The following is a 17,350-nucleotide window of genomic DNA, read 5'->3' as shown; positions in this document are numbered from 1 at the left end:
GCTTTTTTTAAATCAGGAATCATTAAATATTACGCAAGTTGGAGCGCTACTTAGTTCTTTGAGTTAATATTTCATTCCAAAATTTTTGTAACCCTAAATGAGACTAAGTAAATATTTTATAACCAGGTATTATTGCATTTGTAATTTTGGTCTAGGGAATTTTATATAGTTAGACACGGACAGAAGAACAAACTCTGACTCCAGTGAGGAAACAACCCCTCACATTCCACTCCAGTGCAATGCTTGAAATTCTGTCCAAGATAAAGTAAAAATTAAAATTCAACACACAGCTTCTGCGGAGAGCAAAGCGAGCCATAGCCAAGGAGGCCATATGACATGGAAGACACAGCTGTGCTAAATCAGTACAAGTACACATTATCAAATGTGCTACTGGGGAAGAAAGAGGACCACTCATATCTAATGCTGGGTCTGGCTACAGTTCCATCACTCCATCTAGTAAGTCCTGCAGCAAAATAGATCTATATACAGTGAGAAGCCTCAAGAATGCGTGTACTACACTCTCTCTGCTCTGCACTTTAGATTGAGCTCATCTGTTGGGTTACTGCTGCTCAATTTAATTGGCCAACATAGTTAGGTGCTCTCTACAGGAATGTATTTTTGTCTCATTTGATAGCTAATTCTTAATTATCATGTGTTTTCCAATGGTTTCCTGAGGCCAAGGCAGTGTCAAAATAGATTTGCTGGGTATGGACACATAAAGTGATAGTTCATAAACGTTTTCAGGTGGAGATTATGTTTTAAAATTTAGAAGTACTCTGTTATTTATGATTTGTCAAAGGATTGTTTTTAACTATTTTTGGACATATTTATTTCCTTTGTAGCATAAAAGCAGTGTGATAACCAGTATCTGTACTACTTCTAGCACAAGGAATCTAAAGAGATTCTAATTATGTTACGGGGGGGTCCAAGCCATATGATGCTTCAGTCAAGGCTATCCTAATCTCACAAAAAGAATTTGGGTAGATTCACATCTGAATGTACTTATTCTTTCTACAGCATAACAAGACCAAATCAAGGAAGTTTGGAGCTGGATAAGAACAGCACACTCATGTTTGTTCATGGCCTTCACCATTTGTAAGAAAGGTGAAAAAACAGAATAGATATTTCAATCTCTCTCCTTAGAGATGCAGAAGTTAACTTGAAGTTCCCTTTTCTAGATACGATTTTCATAAGGATATAAGATAAGCAAGACATTTGTATTAACCATAGAGGGACAATGCCTTGAATCTCAGATTTGTGACTTTTTGTTTGTTTCAACTAAATACACATTTTGATGTGACTCTCAACATTACAATAGCCTAATATATAGATCTTCTAACACAAAACCCCCTTGTTGTTCCTGCTATTACAATGCTATTTCATACCACACTAAGTTTTCCTATACCAATGCCTGTAACTGAGAGATGAATAATTCAGATGTTTTGAGGTGTTTAATTTCTCATTAAAACTAAATCGAAGACTTCGACAGAGACCTCTTATTAAAGATGGATAACAGATACACCGCAATGCGACCAGATGGTCAGCAAGCAGCACTTTCATTCGTTACTGCACGTAATGTGTTTCTGCCATACTGTGTGTGTCAATCAATGAGAGGTTTAAGTAGAGCACAACAAAGCTGGGTTCTCATCTCAGTTACATGGGTGTTTTTCACCCATTGACACTACTGCCATCAGGGTAAGTTTGAGCTGAGGGTTTGCTTTTAGTTTATCTGGGGCTTGTTTGGGTTGGTGTTTTTTTTTTTTTAAAGAAAGGAGCTCTAGAGTTACTCCAAGCACTTACTGAATCTTTAACCTCTGTGTTAGCTTGGTTATGAAATCTTTTATCCTTGACAAATTGATTTAGTTTAATCATATCTACAGAATCATATTACTTCAGGCAATGACGATAGGCTGATTATCTATAAGCTTGCACTTTGCAAGACTTTCATAAGCCCATAAAGTTTGCATAGGTAAGCGTAGTACAAACGCAGAGAGGAAGACAACCTGTCTTTGGGCAGATGGAACTCCTAACATTTTCTATCACACTGTTTTGCGATTAGCCATTTTAAAAAAAGTAATGTAGTAAAAACAGGGACTTGACTGCACTGAAATAATCTCTAATATTCTTCTCCATCTGTACTGGCAAATTAAGCACTACACTGCATGGTCCTGATCATAAAGATCCCATGCTGTGAGGTCAGTCATCAGATGAAGCTCCTATTTTCTTCAAACTCATTCAAGTTCATTTCAAGTCAAAATTTACCAGACTGACTGACTTGCGTTTTGGTAAACTCTTATCAACATCCAGTCAATGTTTGTGTATCAAACCACAAATACAAGAGAACTAAATAAATACTTATCACTGTTAAGATGATTCTCACACTTAAATACCTAGGGAATAGCTTTTTATAAAATTAAAGAGGTATTCAGACGACTTTATCCTTCTTACGTTTGTTGGATTCTATATCATTACAAGCTAAAATTAATACTGATGTTTCAGAAAAGTGGTAGGTTTTTTAGTTGAAAAAGAAAGTAAAGAGTCCAATGTAACAAAGACAGCTGCCTTTGTGGGGGAGTCTATTTGTCCATGTGCTGAATTCCAGTAACTTCAAACAGCACTGTGCAAAGTGCAAAGATCCGTCCCATTTGAGCTGGCTGAAGAACTGGCGACAAACTAACCAGGTCTGATCCAAGGTCCACTGAGCATTTCTAGGAAGCAGGTATTGTAAAATAAATACCATCACTGAAATTTCATCAGGACCGAGGTCTATTTAAAAAAAAAAAAAAACCACACTTCATCTTCCCCAATTTAGCATTATTTAATACAGCACACAAACCCCTCGTCTCACAGTGCCATACGCAGCTTTGCAACTCTTATTGCTTCACTTCCTCAAGACTGTGTTCAACTTGGTTACCGAAAGAAGGTAATGATGAATACGTCCACACTGCAAGCTAGTTATGCAGTTTTTGCACAACAAGCTGAAACTGGCTGAAGAAATAGCGCAACACTGGGAAATCCAAAAGGAGAAGTCGCATCATAATTTGCATTTAAGCTGCACATTCACCCACATCCTCTGCAGTCTCACTACCTGCTTGCTTCATGCCTGAAAAACACGACTGCTGTCTCTCCACTGAATGTAGTAGAATAGTGTCATCCATTGTTAACAGCAATTAATTATTTCCTTGACAGAAGTTCATTTAAACTTACTGTTGGCATTGGTTAATCAGTAATCATTAATTAAGTTAGATATCGCTATTAGTTAGGCATTAAAAGGTAGCCTGCCTTTTATTTTTTTTTTCCTCTTATGGAAAAAAGGCTCTAAAGATGTAGGAGGAGGTTGAATTCCACAAAGCATTTATACACCTTAGTTGTAGTTTCACATTAAGTTTATCATCCTAAGCCAGGGACAGTCCCAATGTGCATCAGAGGGAGAGGAAGGGAGAAGGCTGCATTACAAGTGCCATATCATATGACTGGCATCAACAAGAAGGCCCCTTCCCATCCTCCCCACAGCAAATCCAACCAGGCCACTTTATCCTGATTTAGACTAGCCAGTAGCAAAGACTTAAGAAACAGTCATCATCAGTCAAAGAGGAACTTTAATCCAGAGAGATGAAAGTAATGCTTCTTACTACGGACACCCAAGACCAGTTTCCTTAAGTCTGTGCCACAGCACAAGCATGTCTGTAGGGGACAAATACTCTGTATTTTCATGCCATGGGGTCAAGTGCTGCCCAGAAGGTCTGCAGGTTGGCATGGGCACTAAGTGCTGGAAATTATTCTTCCTAAAATACCACAATTGTTTATCATTAGTGCTATTGATGCATTTCAACTTAATAAAATGTTATAAAAGCCATTACACCATTGTTAACTGCGGCTAAGAAAAGTGATCCTAATGGCGTGGATGAATCCAGCCAGGCCACGAGGGATTACATAGCTTGATTTGCTCAGCCAAAGTCTCATAACAAAAAGCTGGAGGGAAACAAAACTAAGGTTTCAAAATGATCAAGATGTGACTATAATGCTACTTTTGCTTAAATTTATTAATCTACTAATCCTAGGAAAAAATTATTAAAGAATGTAAAACCACAACAGAAACTCCCTTTACTACACACAAGTGATGCAAAGGGAAAAGAAAAAACCCTTTCAAACATCTGCTAAGCTATTATCCCTTTTTCCCCCCATATATGAATACTCTGCCCTCAACAGTCACAGTTTCACTGAGCTCCTTTGGACATATACACAACTTTGTCAATCCCACTTGGTCCAAGCTGTGTCTGATCCAAACTACCAGTGTTTTATGCCCACTGTCTCGAATGCAACAGTTTCGCCAAAGTCCCAGCTTTCCCCTCTTAGCACTCTATAGCCCCAAGGTTTTGAATGGAAGCTGGGGCCAAAAGGGCCCGGAGCAGGAGGTGACAGAAGAGCACAATGTGGTCTGACAACATATTTGGGCAGGATGTAGTACCTGCAGCATACTCACCCCAGGACACTTACCACATTGTTTAGATAGCGATGCATCCCCAGCTTCAAGGGGTAAAAAATGGTAGTTAAATGAAGTTGTGAGACTGGTAAATGAAGTCTGGTTATTGGTATAACTCAGGTCTTTCTGCTTGCTTCCACTAATAATTGTCAAGACTGTCAGACAGCAGTGAAAGTCACTATAATTAGATTTTTTTCTTTGGGGGAGGGGGGGCTGTGGGAGAAGAGGAAACAGACAAATGCGTTGAGGTTCTGGAAAATTATCAAACAAGATGGGCCTTGTGTTAATGCTGAGTGGTAAAATTATACATCACAGCAAATTCAGTATCATAGAACCATAACTGCTTATCACACTGAGCTGTGAGAACTTTGTACTGACTTAATTGGGGTCAAGATTTAATTGCATGACTTTTAGATAACACTTCTAAATGGCAGCATCTGTCTAAAGAGAAGACATTAATTCAAACCTTTTAGGCCAAAAGTTTATAGAGAAGCAAAAAGTTCCAGTCAGAGCAAGAACATGAAAAAAATACTAAGTAAGAAGTTATCTTGTCATAAAACATGTCTTGATGGGCAAACTGTAAGTAAGGATCAAACCAGTAACATGCTGGAGAAATAGTTAGATACAATGGAGTGTAGGCTTGGGCACTTAACCTACTATTCAATGTTCTTTTTTTCCTGTACTTGTGTATTCCAGGGGATTCTTGCCTCCTGAAACTAGCCTAGCATCCTCTTTTTTTGAGTTAATACTCAATGATGACTGGAGTTAGACCCTTATTAAAGCAAAGCTACTAAACACAAAAATAAAATCCAGCAGTTGAACAAATTGTGTTGGATTTGTTACAGCTTGTTAGTAAGGATTCTCAAGCTTGAGTGGTGAAGAAAAAGGACACGCAATGGGGTGGTACTTTAATTCCAGACTATCTTCGTGCCTGAGATCACCAGCTAGATGATCTCAGCCTAGTAGGGAGCAACTCTAGCTACAGCAGTGTCTTGGACATGGGAATCTGCAGGAGGATCTACCATGCCCAGCTATAAACTGTTTCTTTTCCTGAAGGCAGGGAGTGGAAGCAGAGGCTTGACACCTTCTAGTCCCACATCAGCTATTGCTGTCTCAAACTGGGGTGGAGGCCAGTAATTTGGAGTATTGCAAATGGTATTGCACATTCCACTCCCTACAACACACACTGTTATTGTGGTAACTTCTGTCTCCAAGTGGAGGTAGTATAAGAGTTGTTACATACCTTAGATATTGATCACCTCTCCCCTAAGGATGGGGTATAAAAAAAAAAAACCAAAAACACTAAACCCAAACAAAAACCAAAACAAACCCAAAATATCCAAAACCCAAACCAACAGCAGTCATTAGATGAGGCCACAAAAACATTCCCTAGGCTCCACAGCAGAGGCAGAAGCTAGGACTGCAAGCAAGGATAAGGTATGTGTGTCCCAATCTATAGCAGAAAGGCTCACATTCCAGGTGAGGAAATACACTTACATCTCTGATACACTGCCAACCACCTTAACACTTGCTCCTGGCCACTAAATTTTCCTACTGAAGTGCAAACATGGAAGAAAGCAGCCCTAACACAGCCTGGTCAAGCAGAGGCTGTTGCTCACTGTAAAGCAGCAAGGGTGACCCCACCACACACATGCACATTAGTTCCTAGCTCTCTCTGCTCTCTTCCTTCTTCAACATAAATTCTTAACTATCACAACTTTTGCAAAGATAATTTAAGGGAATGACAAAAAGAATCACCAGGTATATTTGGAAGGACTGGGTGCAAACACTGTTGTACAGGATGACCTATTAGAAGCTATGGACTATGTCTTGAGGAGATGGATGAAAAGGTGCAAGGTAGCAGCTGGATAAGGCCACAACTGAGCAGAAATCCCCTTGTGAATTTGAAGAATGATGTTAACAGATTGTAGGAAATCAAGTGTTTACATAAGATTGCTCAAATATACTACATAATACACTCATAATACACTCTGGAGAAGCCTAAACCACTGCAGAAGTCAGGAAGATTTGCAAATCACTACTTTAACGAACACACCCAGAAGCAGTCATTCTTCACCAGTATTTACCAGAGGCCTTAGAAAACACCACTATTTGACTTCATGATCAAAACAAAAAGATAAAAACATTGATTTGCAACTTGAGTCTTGCAATCCTGTAGTCCAGAGATCAGCAGCTGCCAAAACCTCAGAGTGTCTCTGGTGACTATCTTTAAAAACAGATGACAAATGAAATAGCCTTACAAAATACAATGTATTAATATTCTGTTCTGATAGGAAAATGTTAAGGGCCACAGAAAAACCTATATATTTGCTATTTTAGTTGAAAGCCTGTATTTTTCAGCTATTACCACAGCTTTTCAGTAGAATCACTGCTTAATTAACCATTTCTTTCCAGGTCTCTCTGCACTTGTTCACAGAGCTCTTCATCCTATGAGCTACGTTGCTGGGATCCTACCAAGCCTGTTAACAGCTGATCTGGTTCACATTGAATTTCAGTTGAACTGTATAAAAATCCTGCAGGGTTTCTACAAAGGTCATCACAACGTGCACAAATGAACATTCATTTATATCCTTCCATTATGCAAGATAAACAATATGAATTACTGATTAGAAATAGTTCGTGTGAACCTAGGTATTGTATATACACCAAGACAACTTCTATAGAATCTGATCGTGCTAGTCAGTGACTTCATTATGCAGGGAAACACAAGCTGGAATACACAGATTTTTCAGTCCAGTCTATAGTTTCACATACAGAGCCATTTGCATGCATTCAGTTCCAGATTAAGTCTACTCCTAAGTACATCTGTTGCCTGCAAACAGAGTTCAACAGAGCTACCTACATAAACGCAAAAAATCAAATTTTGAATTTGTGATACGATGCTATTGGATTGGACATTAAAAAGAAACAAACCACATGAATAAGCACACAAGCATATAAATTCCAGCTATTGCTACAAGCTAGATTAAAAAGGATGCTTAGGAACAAGATCCTAGTTTTAGCAATTTAGAAGTACTAATTCTGTTACATTAGACTTGATCATCAAGTACACTTAAATTAGTCTTTAATCAGTAGTGTCATACTTAACATATACTATTTGAGTGTATTTATTAAATGCACTGTTAGTATCTCTCCCCTTCCCCAGAAACTCAAATACCTCAAGATCCTTTTCAAATTCTTTTAGAATTCATCTTTAATCTTTGCTATTACAGAAGTATAAATCTGTCCAGTTTCTCTTATCTTCCACCACTCTTCAGAGTAGCAGCTGCTACTCCTAGATAGTCAAAATAATTAAAGAAACAATTTATATAATGGCATCCTTAATCACAAGTAGCATTCTTTGCAGTGACTGTATTCTTTGCCATTGCCTGGATAACACAGGTAAATATTTCACTGTATCAGGTTGTATGTCCTGCCAGGCTTGTAATTGAAGCGGCCTGGAAGTTTTAATATTTTAGAGTGGCACAAATGAGTCATGGTCTCAACTGCCTCTGCTGAGCATGAATTATATACCTCACTTTAACAGAAGTCCAATACAGACTATAGCAGAGATCCTGTGCCCTGTGTCAACCGCACAACAGCATTAACAGGATTTATCCTACATAGAAGGAAACTTTTGTCTACATTCTCTTTAGAAATCTGATTGCTGTGAATGGCTTATGAATCCATCTAGACTGTCGAGTAACCAAATCACTGGCAAACAAATTATGTCTCAGGCAGCACAGCTGTAGATTGCTGCTCTCCTGCTGGAAAAGGCCCTTTCCGTCTCTGTCCTTCTGTAATTTCAGCCATCAATTTTTCATTACCAACACCACAGCTAGTACTAAGGACTGGCGCAAATGAATCAGTGCTCAAACAGCTAAACTGCTGTGACTAACCCAGGCTCCATAGCTTCTTTAGAAAACTGTCAGAGTCTGTCCTTGAAGGTAAAGGTCAAAATGAGTTATATTTTTATTCCCTGTGATCTCAATATTTCAAAACTCTAGTTTACTGAATATGTAACTTTATTAGTTGCAATCATTTCTATGAGCACAATCAGAGGGTGTCGAGTTTCTCTTCCAAAAGGTGTAGGTGAGAAAATAAACCAGGTGATAATTACAGCAATACATTTTTAAATTGCTAACTTGCAATCAACTTTTGTCAGTTTACAAGTCTCACTCACACAAGTGCTCCCCACCTCCTGCCCACACTTCCTTTTCTACAGGTTTGAGCGGAACACATCTGGCTTGTAAGACTTCTATTAATTTCCTATTCTGCTGTTCCTTTACACCTTGAATGGCTAAATATATCAGGCACAGCCCAGCAAGACTGGGCATTTGAAAGCCAAATCAAAGCAAATTGAATTGTCTAACAATATTGTCAGTAGGACAGATTTTACTGAACATTTGGTTCTTGTTTTTTTTTTTTTTTTTTTTAAAGCCACACTTCCTGGAGTCAAGTGCTAAAAATAAAAATGAGGAATGAGATTATGCAAAATATGATTTATACCTATCATGATTGTGGAGAAGCAGCTGAAAGTAAAACCTCAAGAGATTATAAGTGGCATGTTTTAATTTATTCAGATTGCACAGCAGAGTATTTGGGGTGGCCAATGCCAGCTTCATCCTGGGCTGCCTTGGAGCCGCTGGAAGCAGTCTAAGATTTACAGCAGGAAGAGGCTGTCAAGGTCCCAGCAGCTCTTCATATCAAAGGACATTCTCATCTCTGCCAGAAGTGGCCAGACATAGGTGAGAACTCATGAATCAGAAAAACTACATTACAACACAGGTAAACAGTGGCTGACCTGACAGTAGATTATTAGCCCTTAAATGCTGCTATTAGCCGTGACGGTACAGGCAGTGCCCAGAAAGCCCAAGAGAAGCAGAAAGGCACATTTCAGGTGATGAGGCAGGCATCACAGAGGGCTCTCCCATCTGTCTTGTCACAGCAAGAGCTCACTATGTTTATACTACAGAACGGGCCATGCTGAAAACAAATTTTAAAGTTACCCTATCCCTCTCTGTGAGCTGTTTTCCAGTGAGGTAGTGTTTACGTATATACATAAATATATTCAGTGAATCATCAACATTCCCATCTGCCATTTAGCACACTCATATCATTAAAGGACAGACTTAGACACGAGTACCTGTTCTGCACCACTGGTTTTTGTTGAGGGGGAAAAAAAAACCCCAAACAAACAAAATGCAAGAGGGAGAAAGACTGATTCATCAGCATGGCATTTAAAAATAGTTTTTCCCAAAAGCATTATTGCCATGCAAGTTCTGCTCTGGTTTCATTATCTTGCCACGTTGTACTACTGTAGGTATTGCAACACACTTAATAATCATAGGTTGGGACCTCCTTTTTCCTACACAAAAAGAAAAAATATCCTTTCACAAAAACAACAGCTTAGTGTTTGGTACTTCCATAGCACAACATTGAATTTCTAAAACTCTGAGCAGCAAAGTATAAGGAATTAGGGTTTTGGTTTTTTAAATGGGAAAAAACAACATACAATAACAAGATGTCTTTCTTAGGGTCAGGCCAAAATATCAGGAAGACAACTAAACCTACAGCCATCAAGTTATCCTTATATTTCACCTGTATCAGCCCACTCACCCCAAAAGTAAAAAAATCAATTATATTTTTGTTCTTAACCTACTGTACGCATGCTAACAGAAATACAAATCTCTCTAGGGGATCCATTGTGTGGGCTGTACTATCCAGATGCACTCAGAATTAATCCTCTCCAAAATTACTACCCAACTTACAGAGACTTGTCCGTGCTAACACGCAAACCCTTACAACAGGCGAAACAAGGAAAGGTTCTGCATCTCTCTCACAGGACACAGAAGACTGTCAGGTAATAATCTTTGCCTCTGAAAGGATGAAAATGCCCATCAATTCTTTACTGGTGACATACAGAGAGACACAAAGGAAATAAGCTATCAGAGTTTGTACATTGCAGACAGGATCAATTCACACTGCTTAGGAAAAAACGTGTCAGAGTGATGGCTTCACTAAATGAGTTACAACAATTAGCATAATTAATTACAATAGCTTCTGCTCCTCCCTCATGAAATGAGGGAAAGAGACCTTCTGAAGAGGTCAGACAACATTCTTTTGTGAATTATTACATCTTCTGGAATTTCCTATCTGAGCTGGGTGACTAGCTCTGAGAGGTCTCCATCCATGTTGCTTTTCCACTTTACTCAGTGGACAATGATCTAGTTTGAACATTGTAATTTGCACAGACCAATTTCTGCAAATACATACCTGTGAAACTAGTGCCAGAGGATTTAAGTCACAAAAGCCTGGCTTTAGCCAAAATTTCAGAGTCTTCAATGTAGGAATAATACCAGTACAAGTAAAAGCTAATGTGAAATCAGAACCTTGACATCCACACACTTTAGGATTTTGTGAAACAAGGCAAGTGAGACAGCTGTCATTGCTCACAACTGTGAGCTACTACCCGTATGCATTGCATTGCTGGCAAATCAGGACATAGTCAAGCACACCTCACACGCTCCGGAGCGAAGACTGACAACTCATTGCAGGCTTGGCCTCATCCACTGCTCCACAAGGGCATTTCTTCCTTTCTGCTGCCTCACTCGTGGCTGGTGACGCATGGCAGATGGGAAGGCCAGACAGCTGCCTGGTAACTACTGAAGTGATCTCTGCCCTCTCAAAACTGGCCATGCAGAAATGCCACAGTTCAGATGTACATGAACAGATTGTTCCCTCCAGACTTGTGTTAAACACAGAAATATACCACAGATGCATGGTCAGGCAGTCCAACAGTTGATTATTACCCTTGTACACCTTCCTTGTACTGGCTCTGTTGATCAAGTTGCTGCACAGTCCGCTAAGACAAGCCTGCTGATTCAGCTGAAAAAACACCCTAGCAAAATGAAACTATTTTAACGGGATAAACTCGTGATATGATGCAAAGAGCAAAGACGGAGGCAGGAATAAGCAGCAGAGAGCCCCTTTCAGCAACACCACACAACTAGACTGTGTTAAGTGAAGGATGGAACTGTACCCTGAAGATTCACTTATCTTTGTCAGAGTTCACCCATCCACACACCATTCAGTTTATATTTATCAGTCTCTTCTAGTTTAACTGCTACTTATTGTTTCTGCCCTGAAGTTAGAAGCTGTGTGTTAAGCATGGACAGCTATTAATTTCAAATTAACTGCACTCCTAAATGTAGTACTTCTAGTAAGCAAGGAAGGAATCTATAAGATGGACTGCCAGCAAGTCACAGACTTAAACTGTTGAGCAAAGAGATTTTAAATCAGCCAACCCACATGAGTCTTTATTTTATCTTCTTTGGAGGTTTTTACTCACCACTGATAGCCATAAAAGACTCCAAACAATTGCTTTTATTAATCAGTTTTAAAAGACTTCTTGAAAACCCCATCAAACTCAAATCTGAGGGAATGTGAATGTAAGACTTCCTATCCATTGGGAAAAAAAAAAGGGGGGGGTGTGTGATTTTTAAGGCTGTGAAGTGGCTATAGTCTAAGTTTTATTTCTATACAATTGAAGAACTGCAGTATGTCCTTGACTGCTCTACTGGGTCACTAGTTCAGCACTGACAAAAAGAAAAATCAGCTTTTTACTACAACTAGGTGTCCAGTAGACCAAAGAGTTTAATACATTGCCACAGGCTCTTTCTAGCCTGAGAAATATTTTTCTCTCAAAATTCACTGAATGCTGCTCTTACCTTGTCTAAGATCCTTAGATCAGGAGGCTGAGGTTAACTGGAAACTCCATTAACATACAGCCAAGCTGTCCTTAATTTTGATAGCATTGCTTTGAGGTGGGCAAGCAAGAGGTAGATAAAGACTTTATCCTAAAAGCAAGTAAGAACACCAAGAAGATACTTCCTATTTCTCAGCACTATGCTGACAATCAGCAGAGTCAAGCAACTTTCTGAAGCGTGCAGAACAACTGGGACGACTCCTTGCTGAAATACATGTAATCTGTGATTTCAATAGCAAGTTTGAGCAGCTGCTGTTTGTCAGACAGATGTCCCTTGGAGTACAAAGAATCCAGGAGCCATCTAGAGTCACCACTAAGATAGACTTGTTTCCCAGTAACACAAAACAGCACCTGGCTTAAAAAATTCACGTGGGGAGAAGGTAACTGCAACAACACGTAATATATCTTGTAAGAGAAGCAGTGTAACACTTGTTTTTCCCTTGCTTTCAAAAAGTGCTTTTGTCTCTATCACTCTCTCTGCTTTGGAGGTTAATAGGCCAAGGTTCTGGATGGGTCACCTTTTACTTAGCATCTAGGGTTGCATCCTTGAAGGCATCTATGTGGGTGAAGCAAAAGCAGCTCCAATAGTGCTGGACGCTGGGATACAGCAGCCGAGCAGAGAAGTACCAGTTCCTGGGCCCTACTCAACTCGGAACTGCTTTGTGAGGGCTATAAAGTCACCCCCTCTACCCTCCTTTGCTTTTCCTCCCTGTCTTGCTTTGGGCAACGCAGATACCTGACTACACCTGCACTGCCACAAAAGGAACAGATTGTTTTGAGAAGATGCTGCTAAGTATTAGAAGGGCATATGTGTAAATACGCTGACCAAGGAGACAGCAAAGCACTGTAGGCCAGAAGGAAGATGACAGCCAGAAAAGTAATATAGCTACTTCAAAGGCAAGATGCTGCCATACTGTGTTGTGCGATATCTCTCTTTCTCTATATACATGCACACTGAACATCATTCAGAAGAGATTTTCTGAATGCAATATAATTCACTCAAATCCTATCAATTCCTTCAATAAGTTGTTTTTGTGTTTGTTTTTCTTTTTTAAACTGAAGTTGTGTCTTCACTAAAGAAAATAATTTTAAAAGTTTATGTATATGTTTAAAGGACCATTGAACCTGCTTCTAGACCCATCCAATTCCTGTACAGTTTCACAGGATTTAAGTCAAAGATATACATATATCCACTATTAAATATAAAAACCTTAGCTAAATTAAGGCATTTCAGTCCTTGGGTAAAATGAGTGCATAGCCAGGGAAACAAAAATGGGAAGGTAAGTCTAAGATGCCATGAATACCCAGGACAAGTGCAACTTCAGGGAATCACTTATGAAACACACTTAAATGACTTTAGCAGGAGATCACACTCTAAATTCCAGAGGAAGGCAGAATTTGACAGGGGAAATTCCTTCTTTACCCCTTGTTGAGTTCCACATTGCCTTCAGCAAGAGATCAGGCAGGAATCTAGAAATGACACTTTCTGGTATGTCTGAGCACAGGTTCACAAGAACGTTGAGTAGTAAGTACTTCTGAGAGTAACTGGCTACATCATCCACAGAGAAGTCCGTTTAAATTCTAGAGCCTAAGCAGCAATTGCTATTGCCTTAATGCAGAACTGCACATATTATGAATACCTCTGGTCATCTTAATTTGATCATCTCCACCCTTCCCCAGCCCAAGAATTTATCAAAGCTAGATGAAAGCATATCTTAATCGTTAATACAAGATAATGACGTAGCTGCCTGCATAAGCCTTTTTGTTGTTTGAATTCTTAGCAGCCTCAAGACCAATGTCTAGCTAGTGAATATTTTCTTTCTTTTGCCAGCAAGTGAAAAGAGATCTGAATTTTCTTTCATTATCAGTGTGCAACTATGCATAGCGATCAAGTTACTGCTTTGTTTATGCAGAAACACTAAGGAGATTTAACCTGGGTTCATATCATAGAAGTACTTTCTAATTTTTTTTGTTGCACATCTTCAAGTACGGGCACCAGAAACAGAATGCAGGATTCAAGCAAGATAAACTCCCTGCTTCTATTAATAGTCAAGGATCACAGTCACGGCTGATAGCTCCAACAGCAGCTTTTTGTACGTTGCTGTAACTGTAACACCCTTCCTCACTTCTCTTTGGGTATTTTGAGTCATTGATTTCTATGAAAATCTTGGTTCCTGTTTGCCAAGTGAATTTCACAGTGTATTAGAAATAAAAATACAGAGTGTTTGAAAACAAACAAAACAAAGACCCAAAGAATAACGTAACTACAAACCTCCACATACAGTAAAACACCATGCTTACATAAAAGGACAGCTTAGTAACAGGTCCAGGGTCTTTCCTGATCAGCACGCACATATAACTAACCTGCAAATGAACCAGCATGAGAAACCCTTCGGTCTGTTAGAAATTCAGACACTTGCACAGCAAGCCACCTTCCTGTACAAGCTAATTTCCAATAATTACTACTTGCCATTTTCCAGAAGACATTTACTGTCACCCCACAATCTCCCATACAGATTTCCAGACTTCAGTTATTATTTGCCTGGCTCCAAATGTGATACAAGTTCCTGGAGTTCTAGAGGCCTCACAGATCAGGTGAGCAAACTCTTCTGGAGGAAGAACAATTTTTTCAACTGCAGCAGGGTTAATCTTAGTGGCTCGCAGACAATTGAGCCGAAGGCCAAGTCAGGGCTTTCCCTAGATAAGTTTATTTCTACTAGGCTTCTCATAAGTTTCGCTGTGCACTGTGAACATCATGTGACTTATGAGAAAAGTCTGCTCCCCGGTGTGGAAATTTCATTTCATTTCTGAGTTGTTTTGGAATGCTGCCATCACAGGTTTCCAGCAACTTGGTCAATAACAGAGCAAGAATCACACATTCATTATGTAGGATAAAAAAATAAAAATAAATAGTTTGACCTCAGTCCTTTTTTTTTTTTCTTTTTGCATTACAATAAGGAGGGTTTGTGGTTAAGACACTGATCTATAACTTTATTGAAAAACCCAACCAACCGCAAACAGTTCAGATCTTCAATCTGACAGACTGCATGTACAATACTAGGTGAATCTTTCTGGACCATGTAACTATACATAGCTATAGGTATATGTATGCATGTGTGCACACATAGCTGTACGCATATACGCACACACGAAACTAAGTGTATAACCATAAAGGTGGGGACAGAAACCACCACCTTCCTCAGCCAGCTTGAAGGGTAGTGGTAGTTTCTCTCTCATGCACGAAATAAAAATCAGAGTTAAGAAGGATGATGGTGAATTTTGTGAGTCTTCTATTTCAACCTTGCATCACAATTATCTTTTCTGCTTAGGATTATAGCCTGACCAAGATATTATGAAATCTACCATGATCATGTCTTTTTTTTTTTGGTTAATCTTAATCCAAGAGGAAGAAAGTTGATTTCTTAAGCAACTATTATGGGAAAACACAGTGAAAACAATTCTTCATCCAGCTATGCCAAAGAAACTTAGGCTTATAACAATTCATTATCATATTCTCTGCATATAAGGCAAGCAGAATCTGCAAGCTCTCGTCAGCTTCTACAGTGAAATTAACTTGAAGAAATAACAGTATCTTAGGAATTTACTGAGAAAATAACAATGAAAATTTCTGCTGCAATGAGAGAGATTAAACTATTTACAAAATGGAGTCTGTAAGAAGTACCATTCTTCCCTCCTCCTCATTCAAGTGGGTCCTACTTTCCTGCACAGTAATAAGCAGAGATTATTTATGAGGACCAGGTGAAGGACACGTTATGTGATCTATTGCCTGGGAGTCCAGACACAGGCAGAGTTCAGCCTTTTACGTCTCAAAGGAAGCATGAAAACTATGTATGAAGTGGCATATTTCCAAAATTATTCTGGACCAATTTCTAGTATTGGAAAAATTCTCCTTCAAGTTAGTTAGTAAAAGTAACAATTAAGATTAATTGGTCAGAGCACACAAGATTACAAAATTTTGGTATATAAAATTACTTTTTAAAAAAAAAAAGCAATTAAAACAAATGACAACTTGCAAGTTAACTTCCCTATAAGATGAGCAAAAAACCAAAGCCTTCCAAAATACAAATACATGAAGATTTAAAAACAACGTAGTAATCTTTTCTATATCATCTGAGAAAAAGTTATTGTTCCCACCTGTAAAATTCTGCCTCTTGTAAGACTCCCCAGACACAACCCCTCAAGCAGTCTCCTCTCTCTACAATGTCTAGGTATGACAAGTGAACCGCAACTTTTTTTTCTTTCAGATGCATGCATTAAGTAGCGCTGATGAATTGTAATAAAACACATATACCAGCCAAATACTGGAAGTTGCTATTAAAATTACAGGAGAAAAAAAATCTGTGGATATTCCTGCCAATTCCTTCACATTAAAAGATACAGACTTGATATTACACTCAGTTCTGTATAACTAGCCCAAGTGTTTACCAATGTCCTGTAAGCCTAACATTAGAACTTATGTGCTTCAAAAAAGAAAGCACAGAAAGTACTAGTCAAAGAGCTCTCAGTATCCCCTGCTATCAAAATTTCTGGAGCCTACTATGACAGGTTTGTAAACAGAAATGAAGAGATCAGGTAGAAGTTCTTATATTAAAAACACAACTCCAAATTTGAATGGAGTTGCCTCTGCTGAATCAAGTTCAAAATTTACTCCAGGTAGTTTAAAAGGCAACAAATTAGCATCTGAGACTTTCTAGGAGAAGGTTAAAATTTGTAGGTGTTTCAAAAAAGCGTCCAAGAAAAACTGTAATACCATTGATAGGGATAGAGTGACTTCTGGGAATTAAAACCGCGAGTATGCTGTTCTTTGCTGTTGCTGCTGTGATGGTGGCTGTCCTTGCTGTTGCTGAAGACGAACCTGCTGGGAGTATGGATCCTCAAGAGATTTAACAAAAATAGTTGTTTTAGGCCCAGTTTTCCAGACAATACCATTTGAATCTATTACGGAGGACTCTACTGTGATATTGTGGGTGCCAAGTATCACAAAGTTTAACAGAAACTGAGTGCTGAAGTAGTCGTTGTGTGGTTCCACCCTCTGCTCCATTTCATTGGTCATGTTGTCAATAGGAATCTGAGAACAC

The 17,350-nt window shown here is 38.9% G+C and overlaps 1 protein-coding gene across 6 annotated transcripts in view; it reads right to left on the bottom strand.

Annotated features, from left to right (window-relative positions):
- INTS7 (integrator complex subunit 7) overlaps nt 1–17,350 on the bottom strand; it is a 45,942-nt gene that overhangs the window by 5,291 nt on the left and 23,301 nt on the right. Inside the window, exons 20-21 of one of the 6 annotated variants that reach the window (XR_008465801.1) lie at nt 11,835–17,340; nt 4,026–11,384 (exon numbers count right to left, since the gene is read on the bottom strand). The exons of 1 other annotated variant lie outside the window; for it this stretch is intronic. Coding sequence is in view for 4 of the 5 variants with exons in the window: in XM_054197368.1 (XP_054053343.1) it covers nt 17,053–17,340 (288 nt within the window). In the remaining variant the exon portion in view is untranslated. Of the gene's footprint in view, nt 1–4,025; nt 17,341–17,350 lie in introns of those variants that run through there. 4 more of the 6 variants (XM_054197366.1, XM_054197367.1, XM_054197368.1 and 1 more) reach the window with 4 other exon arrangements.

Source organism: Rissa tridactyla, chromosome 3 (genome assembly GCF_028500815.1).
Source record: "Rissa tridactyla isolate bRisTri1 chromosome 3, bRisTri1.patW.cur.20221130, whole genome shotgun sequence".
Lineage (NCBI taxonomy): Eukaryota > Metazoa > Chordata > Aves > Charadriiformes > Laridae > Rissa > Rissa tridactyla.
Note: the sequence above shows the minus strand (reverse complement) of the source record. Positions and strands in the feature narration are given on the sequence as shown.